The sequence below is a fragment of the Haemorhous mexicanus genome, chromosome 3 (assembly GCF_027477595.1).
Source record: "Haemorhous mexicanus isolate bHaeMex1 chromosome 3, bHaeMex1.pri, whole genome shotgun sequence".
Lineage (NCBI taxonomy): Eukaryota > Metazoa > Chordata > Aves > Passeriformes > Fringillidae > Haemorhous > Haemorhous mexicanus.
In genome coordinates, this window is record NC_082343.1 from 57189055 (window position 1) to 57203969 (window position 14915).

General features: G+C 37.0%; 1 protein-coding gene across 3 annotated transcripts in view; it reads right to left on the reverse strand.

Moving 5' to 3' along the window:
* SCAF8 (SR-related CTD associated factor 8) overlaps positions 1 to 14915 on the reverse strand; it is an 88128-nt gene that overhangs the window by 23353 nt on the left and 49860 nt on the right. For 2 of the 3 annotated variants that reach the window (XM_059841934.1, XM_059841937.1), the window contains one exon: positions 12353 to 14745. In XM_059841934.1, the coding sequence (XP_059697917.1) occupies positions 13043 to 14745 (1703 nt within the window). In that variant the 3' untranslated portion in view covers positions 12353 to 13042. Of the gene's footprint in view, positions 1 to 12352; positions 14746 to 14915 lie in introns of those variants that run through there. The other variant, XM_059841935.1, reaches the window with a different exon arrangement.

Here is a 14915-nt window from a genome sequence, read left to right on the forward strand (position 1 = left end):
AAAACTTCAGAGAAGAACCAGGAAAGATCTTAAAAAAGAGATGAATAAGGAATTAGTCACTCATGAAGAAGGTTATCACATGAAAATCTTTAGCTTTCTGGGATTTCCTTTCACATTTCAACATTGTAAGACTAAACCTCTGGCTTCCTCTTAATGCACCGAGTACAAATCAACATGAAAAAACTGAAATACAAAATCCAACTAGTGTACAACAGAGGGTACACCAGAGGGTGAAAACCACCCCAGTGAGCATGTACACACAGGAATTGTCCAGAAAGCAGTGCACTGAGGCACAAGACTGAATCACTCTGAGAGCTGTACTGAAGATACACAGCACCTCACCTGTACAGGGCTTAAGGCAGCAGCTCTCTGATTTCCATAGGGCCGCACCACAGTAGGCTGGGAAGAAACAGCGACTACTATGCATGTGCTGGGCACCCTCTGCTGGTTTGACAGCAGCAAGTCACCAGGCTTAGGAAATAAATATAATGAAGTGCAAGCAAAATCCAGGGAAGAAAAAACATCTTAACTACAAACAAGAGTAAAAAAAGAGGGATCAGAATGTCCTTCAAAAATTTAAAGAAATAAATACCTCCAGAACTTTTTAGATTTTAACTCCGCTATCTTAGCTGTTTCTCCTTATAGTTTCTATCAAACGAAGAAAGACATCCTACTCTCATAAACAAAGCATTCAGCATTTCTTGCATTGAAAATCACTTTTTTCCCCTTTAACATAACTTTTATCAGCATCATGGCTAGCAATAATAATAATAATTTCTCCTTAGTTTACAAGACTCAGGCCTGAGTATTGACAGGGTTACACGTGACCCTTCATGGTCTGCAAAGCTGACATAAACAAAACTCTTACACGTTTGAAGTTATCAAAAGCAGAACAAAATACCAAAGTATAACAATGTTAACTCTCAGAAGCAGCCAGCTAGTTAGGCACCAATTCTACATTATAAGCAAGTGAAAACATATGTAAATCCCAGTAAATTCACTTAACATCCCTGATAAATCCTTCAGTTTCACAGTTCTTCAAAACCACAGTAATCTCCCTTTGGTCACTGCTGACAGTTCTAAAAACATTCTCAATCAGTACCTAAGCATTAAAGAAAGGAATATAAAATCTCAGCTTTGTTGCATCAGCAACAAAATCAGCAACAAGTGCTTAGAAAATTTTTCAAAAGCAACATTTGCACTCTTGTGAGAAGGTCTGGCACCCTTGCCATATAGTTAAATTTTCACAAAAAGATGTTCTCTCCGAAGAAAAATCCTACGATACTCTGACACTTGATAACTTGCTATGTCCTATGGATTTGGTTACAAAAGTGTTCAGCATTTTAGAATGCAGAATAAAATATCAATAACCACAGGTAAGATGACTGAGCTTCAAAGATCTCTCCTTTTCTTTCCCACAAGCCATTCCTCACTCCCACTGGAAGAGATTTCCCAGTTCCTGTGCTGTTTGGCTGCTCATTTTTGCATCCTCCTCTAAGTCCATTAGGTTTTGATACATTCAGATGGAAAAAAATGGAAGTTTTTAGAGAAGAAGGTTAATAAAGTACTAATGCATTTTGCCAAGGAGCACACTGTACACAGAATCAATGTAGAGATACACAGGATACAAAACATAAAGATAAAAGGTAAAAGAATTAAAAGATATCAGTTCAAATTTCTTATTCTGCAGTCTATATAGCCAGAAAATATATGTTGTTTTATAGAAATAGCATGATCCAAGAAACATTTGTTAAATTTGTTAAATTTTTCACCACTGGAAAGCAACAAATTTAATGGCACTCTGATGCAGAGTACAGGATCCTCACCATATCCATAAGCAGGTGTATGAACTCCTCTCACCACTTTCACACTCATCAAGCTCTATTTTAGGTAGGAGAGAATTACATAGTGGAGAAGCAATAGTGTTGTTCTCAAGGAAGGAACAGAAAAAGGCACACGTGAAAGGGAGCATTTGCCACGTGTCACAGACAAGACCTAGGAACTCCTGTACTGCACAGGGGCCAGTAGAGCTCAGGGCTCTGCTTGGTACTTCAAGTGCTCAGAACAAACACAGCAGAAGTGGCCACCCTTCACAAAAGGCACAACCAGCTGCTGACCCTGCAATTCATGTAAGGCCCCCGAGCACCAGCACAGATAATAAATAACCAGGGGAGCAACTCATCCAGCTGCTATTCTTGTCTTCCTAAATCCAGAGACTTGTTGCAAAGAAGGGTTCAAAAATTGGATAAGGTGTCCTGGAAAGGCAGGCTTATTCTTTTTGCATGCTCCTCTTGCTGCACACAGCATGAGAAAATGCCCTTTGCAGAAAGTGTCAGTATGTTATGGGGACACATTGGACTTCCTCTCTTAAGAAGGTGAGGAAATAGGCTGCAGTGGCTGGCTAGACACCACTGCTCTGTGTAGGCAGGAAAAATACCGAGGAACAGTAAGAGTACATAGAAACTGTTCCTTCAAAACCCATCAAAATTTCACTTTCAGACTGAAGACACTGGAAACCATAATATAATAAGCAGCCTTGAAATGCTCACTTTGAAGTGCTTTTGCCGAAGAAATCAGGGTGAAAATAAAAACTGGGGAAGTATTTCATTACTCCAGTAGAGGTTTTGTTCCTAAAGAAAAACACTGAATTTCCTATTTCAATGTCTTTAGAAATGGCTAACAAGGGCATCTGAAGGATTCAAAAGGGCACAGGAGGAGACCCAAGAACATCCTTGTTAGGAACAGTGATGATCATGAGATGCAATATGTTTGTGCTGGCAGTTACCTAGCACGGTCAAGATTACATGAGGAATGGGAAAACACATGCAGACGTAAGGGGTATTTGAGGTATCAGCCTACTGAGAGTATTTTGGAAAGTCAGAACCACAAAAAGTTTCAGAATCAACTTTAGGCTTTTTCCTAGCAAATGAGACCTTGAAGTAGGAACCACCTGCCTATAGTATCTTCAGATACAATTCTGCTCCAGAAGAATCCAAACAAGCACCTACAGTGGTTTTATCATCTTTCTTGCTTGTAACTGGGTTCCCTTCAAGTAGAGCCCCTGGTTCACAAGCCTGATAATAATTTGGCAGTAATTATTATCTTGAGAAACATACTAATTTTAAATACTTCTCCTATTTATAAATACTAAACATGTGACAAAGTTCAGTTTAAAAACACTGCTCTAGTAATACCACTGTTGTGGCTTGTGGCTCAGGTAGAAAAGACAATCTTAATCCCTGGATGAGTAGGGGCCTTGTGTCTGTAAGGCTCAATATTCCACTCTCAAGCCTGTGCACCTGGCAAAACACAGCAGTTTGCCTGAACATATGTGCACTCCCTGTGCTACCTCACAGCCTGAGATGAAAGGTTGTGGTTGGTATTTTTCTAGCCAAGTGTCAGGGTAGTTAAGGTTCTGCCTTTCACAGTTCACCAGCACATCATTTTCTATAGTATAAGACTGGGAACCTTGTATTCTCTCATAACAAAATTAACCACCAAGAAGACTGAACCTTTCTTATATATGCAACAATATTTTGTTTTGCTTTACTTTAAATAAATAAGACACCAAATAGTGTAAAATATATGGTGCAACCAACCAAATGTTTCTCAGCAAGCTAGATTTAAAACACCAACTAGATATTTAGATTTTTAAATATTCAACTGATTTTCAGAGATGATGTGCAGTTAAATCTGTATGTGAACACTCCCATGTCTAACTCCTTTGACATGACAAAGATGGAACACAAAACAAATCTGTATCAGCTGTAGGAAGACCTTAAGTGTAGCATGCAGGGCAAAAGGAAGAGTGAATACTGAAGTCTGTGTTTCCTTCCACAGTGTTGACTGCAAATTCTCCAGCTAAGCTTTCCATAAGCTTCTGTAAGATGGATATATAAACACATTGATAGTTCCACAATAATAAATTTAATGTATTGCATGTTTTGGGGTATGTAGCTCAAGTCAATGCTAGACCTGTTACTGTAAGACAAGATGTGTAATTTCAAAACTGCATTCTAGGATCCTTAATAGGACCCAGTTTTTGGGGGAAAAAAAAAAAAAAAAAGGTGAGACAAAAGAATAATGATAAAATTTCTTGAGAAGGGCCACTAAGAAAATGTAATCTTTAAGTAAAACAGCCCACTAATTACAATCTTTCCAGTTCTTTAGCAGGCTTTTCAACCCTAAAAATGCTAGAAATATTTACAGAATTGCTTTCACAATTTGTTCCTTTTGGACTTATGTTTGTCTATTTTAATGTATCAAGATGAGAGACAAATAGAACAAATTCATTCTCCAAGCTGGAAAAGTGAAATTCTTCATAGCTTTCAGCCAATCTGTTGGTTGCTTAAATTTCTTCTCTCTGAGTAAGAATAATTGAAATATCTGGGGACAAGGAGAAGAATGGAAAAGGAAAAATCAAGACTTTGGTATTCACTACTACGCACAAATTGCATGGGACAGCTCCTGAGGCTGCAGGATTGTGCACAAATTTTTCAAGTTGCATATTAAGAGACAGGATAATCTGCTAGGACGTGTGAAAAATGCCATTTTAGTTACATTCTTGAACATACTAGAACCAGACTATCATGACAAATAAATGTAATTTTGAATAAAATTTTTATTTCTCTCTTTTTTTTTTTTTTTTTACATGTCATTCATTATTTCTATTCTGGTTAATACAGAAATATAAGAACTTTTCATGGAGAAGGAAATTCATTGAGGAGACTTAAGCAACACATTCTAAAATGAAATAAGAAAACTTTATTAACCTAGTGCATTCATTTTTCAAAATCCTTTGAAGAAAAAAAAAGCTATTTAAATAAAACATAAGCTTTCAAAAAAAGCAGTATGCAGATGAAGAAAAGAAAGCTGGAGGACATCATGGATTTTGAACAAAGAACAGTGACCATGTATTAAAGGGATGCTCTATGCGCTACAGTGAAGAGATCTACTTAGAAAGTACAGTTGTCTTGGGAGAGCCAGAAAATAAGACCAATGCATTTAAGTAGCTTTAATTTGCTTGCTTTCTTTCTCTATGAACTCTATGAATTTCCTAGCACAGGACTAGACACGTATAGTGCTTGCAATTTTTTTCAAAAATTTTATACAATCTATTTCATCACACTCTTAGAATCCCAATAAAATCTTTACTAGGGTTGCCTGCTCATAAATACTTGCACAGGGAAGAGAGTCTGAAAGGGAAAAAAAGTTATCCCCTAGAAGCCTTTGTGTTAAAAGCAGTAGAAAAATCAAGTCAATTAGAACCATATAAGCTTCTATCACCTGCTCTTCTAAAGGCCCCTGAAAAAGAAACTGAGACACCCAAGACAGAGTTTGAAATCCTGGACCTAATGAAAAAGTCATGTCCCACTGGTAAACAAGTGAGGCTGTGTAATACATACTGGTTTAGACTAAAGCAGCATTACTTTAAATTCTCTAGCAATAACATTAAAGAATGTAACAACTTTAATCAAGAAATCATTCTGCAGACAGCAGAATGCAAAAGATGCTGCAGCCAGAACTTGTCAAACTGGGATACTATTGTGAAATGCACCCTTATAGTAACTGAGATAATTACAAGAAATCAGTAATTATCTCTGTACTAAGTAGACATTCCTCAATAGCGATGTTTGAGACTGGTGAGTCACACAATTTGGTAATCTCCCTTTTTTTTTGTGATAGCTTTGCCTTAAACAGCATCACTCCTAACTTCTCACTAGCGCCTGTATCACAGTGATGCAATACATAGAATGTATTACTGATTGAACAGGTAACACAGGCATTAATCAGAACATCCTCTAATCAGCATTCAGAGTGGAACCCTGAACAAGGGCAGTATTTGGACTAGGGACTAGGAGATAACACAAAGAAAGAACAAAATAATCTTGGATTTTGCACCAAAACTTCAGTTTAGCACATTCCCTGCAAGTGATATAGTTCTTCATCATGCTTTTGGCTGGGTTCTAAAGTATTTACTATTTAAAGATACCCAAACATAAGAATATCTGTGTCAAGCTGTACCTCCAAGAACCTTGTAAGCTTACAAATATTACACCTACCTGAGTTTTGTGGGGGGGTCTTTTGTTGTTTGGACAGGGCAGGGAGGTGTTCATTTTTAACTGAGGTATGAGCAATACTAAGAAAAATGCTCAGGAGTACTTAAAATCTTTGGATGCTTGCTTGCTTGTTAATTAGTAAATATTTAATCAAAATGCACACATTAACTTCTACTGAATCAAAAAAAAAAATTTATTCATGCTTTCTAGCTGGATTTTTTCTTCTTTCAAACTGGGCTAACAAGCTATTGCTTGTTTACATATGGATCTGCTCTGTACAGTATTTTTGGTGTGGGCCAGAATATGCTAGGTCATGCCACTTTCCTGTTTTCCACAGTGCTTCTGATCATGAAATAAGGATTGCAGGAACAAAGCACGTGTGAAGTGTACACACAGAAACTACCAGCAGTATGCACACAAAACTTAAAAATTACACTTCAATATTTTGTAAAAATAACATTTTATCCTAATCACTTGAAAGTTTTACATTCCAACAAAAATAATGGGTGCCTCACTCATTTTATCAATTCATAAAACTTCAGCCCTCCAAGTTCATAGTTTTAATACAGTGTTTTCTAATCAGCATGGAATTTGAGAGATGCCATTATTTTGCTTTTAATAAACAGCAAAATCCCAAAACAATCAGCAAGCATTTTAATTTGCTGTCTGTATTTTAATTTTAATCAGAGACAGCTTTACCACTAGGGTCCTCAACAGTGAATTACTTGCGTTGGTAGTCATACTGCAAAAAAGATCCATGAGGTTCAAGAGAAAGACTTATGGTTGTCCTAGGTTTAAACATCTCAGTTATGCTACTGAATGACATAATTCAAAGGTATTTCTAACTTACTGTAAGAGGAATTCTGTGATAGAACCACTTGACAAAATAATGTAATGCAAATATGTGGGAAAAAACGAAAATGAACTGGACAAATTAGCACAACTTTCAGTAAACATTTTTAAAGTTGAGTGTACACTTACTATTTATGTATTTGCACAACTGAAATGACAAAGATTTTCTGGAAGAAAATCACTAAACCCAAAATTACATTTGAAATTCTACAGAAAAAAAATTTATTGATTTTCTCTACATTTTTGTCTGAAGTTTGAAATAGGTGTCCTCTTCAAAAGGACAAACTTAAGGCACACTTAAAACTGCATTTCACTGCATTGCTGAATGAGATGTGATTACCTCAGAAACAGCATAAATCCAAAATATTTTTTCCCTTGATCAACTGAGGCGGCAGTGACAGAGCTTTCATTGACTAGATGAAGGTGAATGCATTTTCAGAAAGGACTTTATACACTGAAATACACTTTATTTCTACTAAATTCCTGCTGTTGTCAAGAAAAAGCTACTTACAATATGATCTCTATTTAGTGTGGAAGTGACATTCAGATCCAAAGTCCCTACAACTATGGCTTAGATGAATCCTACTGACCTACATCTAAGTTAACAATTCTAGATCCATTTAACACTCTTCACCTATTCATCTAGTAAGGGTTTCTTGCACTGGCTTGCACACAATTGTAATGTTCTGGTATGCAAATCAATATGGCTGTGAAGTTACCTGTGAAGTGTTTCAGAAACACCAAATCATCTGCTTTAAAGAATCTATTTTTCTGCATTTCAACAGAAACCTTAACACACACTAATGTGAACACATATCCATTACGAAACAGATATGCATACAGAAAATCATTCAAGAGGAATTTTGTAGCATTAAAACATAAAAAATTAAAAAAAAATTTCAACTAGCCCATTTACAAGTTTCAATGCTCTCTGACCATACTGTTTTTTGCAAAGCACAAAATAGTCCTTTGTCTGAGGGCTTTAGTATGATTTCATTAGATAAGAAAATTTAAAATTTGCACTAGTGACTTAGCTTTAAAAGAAAAATGACAGAGTACAGAATAAGATTAGTAAACCAGTGATACAACTAATATCACTGTTAGTATGCAAGTGCTGAAATGTGCACTTTAAACTCTTGGAGAGAAAAAACACAATAATCTGTAACTGTATATTATATCTTAAGAACCTCTTCATTTTTAAGAGTGCTTAGACTTCTAGAATTGCCTCCTCTAATCTTTGGTAGCAGACCATCTAAAAGATATTAAGAGTAGGATATTCAATGAGACACCCCCTTTTCATCAAGTTCTTGCAAGATAGGAATAAAATAATGGCAAATACAATTTTACAGCTTACCAACTTCAAGAAAAACCCTATTAAGAAACTCTCATCACTAACAAGAATCACTTTTCAGATATGTGAATTATTACTCAAAGAGATGTCATGAATTTTCTTTTTAGTAGTTCTACTTGGCTTTTCTTAACTATGAAATATCAAGTACACACACTACTTGAATTATGTTTATTGTGCACCCAAAGAACTTGTACCAATTAAGTTAAAAACATCACTGTGACAGCCCTTCAAGGGAAAATGTAAGACTAGTTACAATTAAGGAAAGATACTTTTGCCATTCTTATTCAAATAAGCAGCTTCAAATAAAAAAAAAATAACATCCTGCCTTTATACCTTTTAAAAAAATCTCTCACCTACACCAGTAAACGGCTTCACAGTGCATGCCTACTTGTGAAAAGGAAGTTGAAAGAAAAATCTGACGACTGCAAAATTCAAAAGAATCAGCAGTAAACGTCACAACAGGGAAAGAAAGATCCTTTAATTACCTGAATCAACAACAACAAAAAAGGGAAATGTTCTTTAACAACGTGAATTAATAACAAAAATTTGTCCAGTTACTCTTGGTGACTCCTGATATTCTGAATAGGTTTTAAAATTATAAAGCTGGAATATGACTTTTTACAAGAGCAAAGAACAAGGGGCAATGGCTTTAAAATGATGTACAGCAGACTTATATTAGATAGAAATTCTTCACTGTGAGAGTGGTGAGGCACTAAAACAGGTTGCCCAGAGAAGTTATGGATGTCCCATCCCTGGAAGTGTTCAAGGCCAAGTTGGATGCAGTTTTGAACAGCCTGGTCTAGTGTCCCTGCCCACGGCATGGGAGTTGGAACTAGATGATCTTTAAGGTCCCTTTCAACCCACACCATTTGATGATTCTGACTGTTCAGCTCTTCCATTATCAAGCAACTAAAAGTCACCATTACTGAAAAGATACAGAATGAAATTTAGGATCCATTTTTATCAGTTTCAAATGAAATTATGATGTGAGGAAAAGATGTGAGTTAAAGATGTGAGGAAAAAAGTCAAGAGTACTTTCAGTTTGACCAGCAGAAAATATCCTTGCACATGGTCAAAACTGCTCAAATTGTACATTCAGAGACTTCTGTAATAAACTGGCTTATCTTATAAACACCTTCTATATGTAAGTTTATAATTTTCCAACGGTGCTTAAGAAATGCCTGTGCATGCCTCACTACAGGTTAGATTACAGTACTCCCATCTTGACTTACTCAGGCTAAAAGTTCTTTAACTTCATAAAGTTGTTTAAATCACTTAAGTGGCTCTTGGTATGTTATAGAGCTCTCTGAAGCAAAGGAATCTAACAGAATATATTCCCCTAAGTCTATAACAGAAAGGAAGTACTGCACATACAAAGAAAGCATACCAGTACTTCACAGGAAAAGGTTTCAGCAAAGAAATCACGTCCTTATAGCAAACAAAGACTACATTTCACCTTTATGGATATGGTGCTCTACTCAAATGCACTACAGTGAAAGAACCACAGCCCGTGTAAAAAGGCAAATACATCAAACATCCTATGGATGCATATGGTTTTCAAGTAAATGTGAATGACTTAATACAATGTGTTGCCTGCAAAGCTACCTGAAATATTTTTCAATGTATCTTTTACTTATGTGAATCATATATCAGCTTCTTCAGTTGCTAGAACCCACAACCTTTCATCACTACAGCAAGCTTTAAACTGGCCTAAGCCAGAACTGCTACCCCAATGCCTGGGCCCCATCTTCTTTCTGTCCCAATCTCACTCTCTCCTTTGCAAAAGCAAAAATTAATAGTCGCTCCCATGAATCACATCAAAGAATTGGTCTGGGTGTCAGGACAGTTCCTTTCAGTGCACACATTGGCTTATGATGGCTTAATCTACAATAAAAAAGGAAAGTCTTCACTCCAGCTCTGAAACATTTAAAACTTCCTACTGGCAAGATAAAGAAACCAGAGTGTTTCACTTACATAAAGTCCCTTCAAGTTTCTACATATGGCTATATTTTGGTAATACATATCTGCATGCTACATTATTTAAATAAGAAATAGGACAGTTCTAGCTGTAAACATAATGCAACTGAAGACTGTACAACAACCTTTTATTCTACAAAAAAACAGCATTTAGAAATTGATGGTGTAACACATATGTACAGTAGCCAACTTATTCATGTTTGAAAGATATTAACAAAGATAATAGATTCATTAAATGTATTGTTCTATACCACTACCGACCAAATTGTTTAAAAACTGTCACCTGACAATTTACCTAAATCTTCACACTATGAACAACTTGGCACACTGCCAGCCCCAGTTGAGAAGAACAACAGATGAACTTCTAGTTTTCAGGAGGTTTTTAATAAAATGTTTAAAAAGTAAAGCTACTGCCAATATGTGTTTGATTTTAAGTATTTATTTCTGTGGCCTATGACTGAAGCCTTTTTCAACCTAACATATTAAAATGAAATATAACCCCTTAAGTTCATAAAATATCCTTAGAGCTATTTTGTGCTTTTGGGCTTTCACACAATCAAATCTGCCTGGCCAGAACACTACGGGTAGCTGGTGCAGCAGCATCGGTCAAGCTCTTTGAGCCAGACACTGCCCATGACAATACATTTACCTTCAACATTGTTTATCTCAGCTCCCAAGACACGTTCTGGTAATAAAAACATCAGCAAGGTCCATTACAAAGCAGTGGTTATTTAATGCACACCTAATGACTACTACTTGCACAATAGATAATAATTCATTCAAGCCCACTCTTTCAAAGGGCTACCTTCATTAAGCTGTCTGTTTACTATCCAGAATAGAAGTCCCTGGAACTGAAAAATTGAACCATGACACAGCATGAAAAAATACCCCACCATCCAGAGGAAGAGGACTACACACACTAATGACTTGCTTCTAGGTTCAAAGGCATGCTAATGCTTTACACTCATGTGATGTTTTCATACTTTCACCCCTTTGAGGGAAGCAGAAGGGGAAATAAAACTTGCATGCTAATGTTTTATTGTTAAAGATCAAAAGTCTAATCTGAGCTAAAAACATTTCTTTTACCAAAGGGGCATTCATGAAAGAGAATCTACCCTTATTATCTTATTATACAAGAGGAAAACAACTTTCTTAAAACTGAGTGAAAGGGTGCTTTCAGACACAGAATTTTAACAAAACTTACTTTGAAAGAAGTTGGTGAAATGCACTTGAATGGAACAAACTGAAAATCTGACATCATCCTACAGCTTAACCTTTCCAATTGAAAGGATACACAAGCAGCAAAGCAGGTGAAACAGGAAAGAATAACACTACTAATTTACCTAAGCAGCCAATTCATCTCAACAATTTAAAAAGAGGTTCAACTTCAATGTTATTTCACCAAAACACAACCCCCCAACTCTTATTTCTGTAAAACATGTAGGGTTTTTTGACCAACATCAGCTTACTTTTAATGCAACATTTCTGAGCTTTGAGTCATTAAAATCAATTAACCACTGAGTACTCAAACACTAACACTATCTATCCAGAACAACAAATATATTACAAAATAAAAAATGCAAATGCTCATTTAAGTTTTGGCTTCATGCATAACTGCATTTTAAAAAGTAAGCTGGAATACTACTGCATTTTCTTACAGTATATATATATTCCACCTTCTAGAAGTAGTAAGAACATTGTAACAATGAGCATGAGCAGATAAATAGAAGCTTGACAGCACTGCAGTGAAGTAAGTTTTATCTTACTACCTAGAGAAGGTGAAAGACAAATTTTCACAACCTAGTTTCATTTCAATTTTATTGAAGTGCCTGTAGTCTTCTGTGAGTGCTTGCACAAACACAGGCACGCACAGAAAAAGTAGTATCTACAAACAGTTTACACAGATATTTACATACATGTTATTTACATAAACTAATATGACTGCATGATCTTTGATGTAAAAACCATATGCTTCTTGCACATGTAACTGTTGCATTGGTTTTACAAAAGTAATATAAACCTTTTGCAACAACTGGCTAAGCATATATCATAGCTGATTCCAAGTTTTTAGAGCTTGCAGGTTTTTAAAAAAAATACAATACCTAAAACACTGTTATCAAACAAATATGCTTTATTGGCATCTAAAAACAAAATGCACCCAACATTAAAATGTACTTTTTCATTTTTTAAACCCACTGCAGTACGAGGAACAAATCACAAACACTTACTTTAGAGAAAACAGAGACTATAGTGTAGATTTTACAAAATCACTTTTAATCTCTGTGTTATGCTCCTTAAGTAACATGGGCCATTTTTTTTTCTGCCGAATTGTAGGAACATAAAATATCACAGCTTTATCTATACTTTAAAATTCTGCAGCAGCCTAAAAACACGGACAAGATACACCAGCACCTGTTTTCAAGTATAACAATTTAGATAGCCAAACTAAGGGTAGTATCTAAAAATTCCATTTTCTTCCATAGGAAGTCTTTGTTTGACAAGCTGTTAATTTATCATTGTGAAATTAAAAGCAATTGGGGGCAAGTTTATGCTTTACCAAAGAAATAAAATAAAATTTAAAAAAAAAACCCCAAAGCAAAAAACGTTTACCTACCATGTTCAAATTAAGAACAGTGTTCTATACAAGTCAGTTGTACAGTTATTTAAGTGAAAGATGAACATGAACATCAGATTAACTTAATTCTGGCAGACAAAAGTGAACTGCTACGGTCCAGTCAGCCATTTATCTATTACAGAGAGATGACAACTTTACAAAAGGTATCTTTTACCTACTGAGTGATGATTATGTCCCCTCAGTTTCTGTGCTTTCTACCACTGGTTCACTCTCTATATCAGCTTCTGTGTCACTCTTCTCTTTGTTTATCTCGACAGAAGATGTCAGTTTTTCATAAAGTTCTGGATCATCCTGCACCTGTGCAGTTGGTGGCTGACTTTCTGTCTCTGTATTTTCACCATTTACCTGGGGCATATTATCAGCTTTGCGTTGAGAAGTGGCCCCATCAAAATATTCAAAAACCCGTGGATGTGGAGGCGGGATCCAGTTGTTTGACATTCTGTCTCTTCCAAACCTGTTTCCATTAATTTCTCTGCAAAAATTAAAATCTCTGTCATCCCTATCCCTCTGTCTTTCCCAGGGTCTTCTGCGGTCATCAAAATCTCTGTGAGCATCTTGTTCAAATCCTCTATTCCAACTGGGACCACTTCTACTATCAAACCTATAGTTTACATGCCGAAACCGCTCTCTGTCTTCATGGAAGCCTTTAGGGCCACCATAAATAGGGAAGGCATGGTGCTCTCTTTCATCATAATCTCCTCTCTGTCCCCAGTGCTTGTCCGAATTGAAACCAAAATGCTCTCTTCGGCCAAGGTTATCTAAACCTGGTCTTGCAAAATTTTCTCTCACGTCTATATGTGGTCTAGCAAAGTGCTCTCTTCCATCTACCGGAGGCCTTCCTATACCTTCTCTTGGATCAAGTGGTGGTCGTCCAACAGAATCTCTGACATCCACTGGAGATGGTCTGTTAAGATTATCTCGGTTTTCCACCGGAGGAAAGCGATAATCTCTGTCCCCCTCCTGTTGAATGTTATCACCTCCGAGTGGCAGCCTTTTCTCTGGATTAGAAATGTTATCGATATTTTGTCTTCCTGGTGTTCCAAAAGGTCTTTCTGTTTGATTAAAAATATCTCCTGGAGGAAAAGGACCTCGAGGTGGTGGTGGGTGAAGAGATGGATCAAGGATTGCAGGAGGAGGAATAGCACGCTGTGGTGGCATGCCTGGCTGCATTAAAGGAAACCTTGGTCCAGGCGAATGGGGCATTAGGCCTGGACGGATATCTATAAGAGGCATTCCTGGCATTCTTTGATTACTGATATTTAAATGAGGCATGTTTGGAACTGCAGCTGGATGCTGCATTGCCAGAAGTCCAGAATTACTTGAAATATTTGGTGGTGGCACTCCCATAAGTCCAGAACTAGTTGAAACATTGGGTGGTGGCATTATGAGAAGCCCAGAGTTGCTTGAAACACTCGGTGGCTGTACTCCAGCAAGAACTCCTGAGCTGCTGGACACAGTCGGTGGCTGCATTCCTGTCAGAAGGCCAGGGCTGCTTGAGACACCAGGTGGATGAACTCCAGCTAGAAGCCCTGAGCTACTTGAGACATTTGGTGGTGGCACTCCAGCCATAAGTCCAGAGCTACTTGAGGCATTAGTTGGCTGAATCCCGCCAGCAAGAGAAGAGCTACTGGAGACAGGAGGTAGCTGCATTCCTCCTGCAAGACCAGAATTGCTGGAAACAGTTGGTGGTTGCACTCCTCCTACAAGTCCAGAGCTGCTCGAAACACTGGGTGGCTGTACTCCCACTGCAAGCCCAGAGCTACTTGAGGCAGTGGATGGTGGCCCTTCTCCAGTAAGCCCAGAATTGCTTGAGACACTGGGTGGCTGCACTCCTCCAACAAGTCCAGAGGTACTCGAGACATCACTTTGCACTGAAATGCAGTGACAAGAAAAACAATTAACAAAAAATATCAGTGTTAACACAAAATGCAGTTTAATCCATGTTCAGATAATGCATGCAGTGATGATACTGCTGACAAGGTCTGTCCTAGTTTCTATAACTAACATGTATTATTTCAATCACATTGGTGATACATAGACA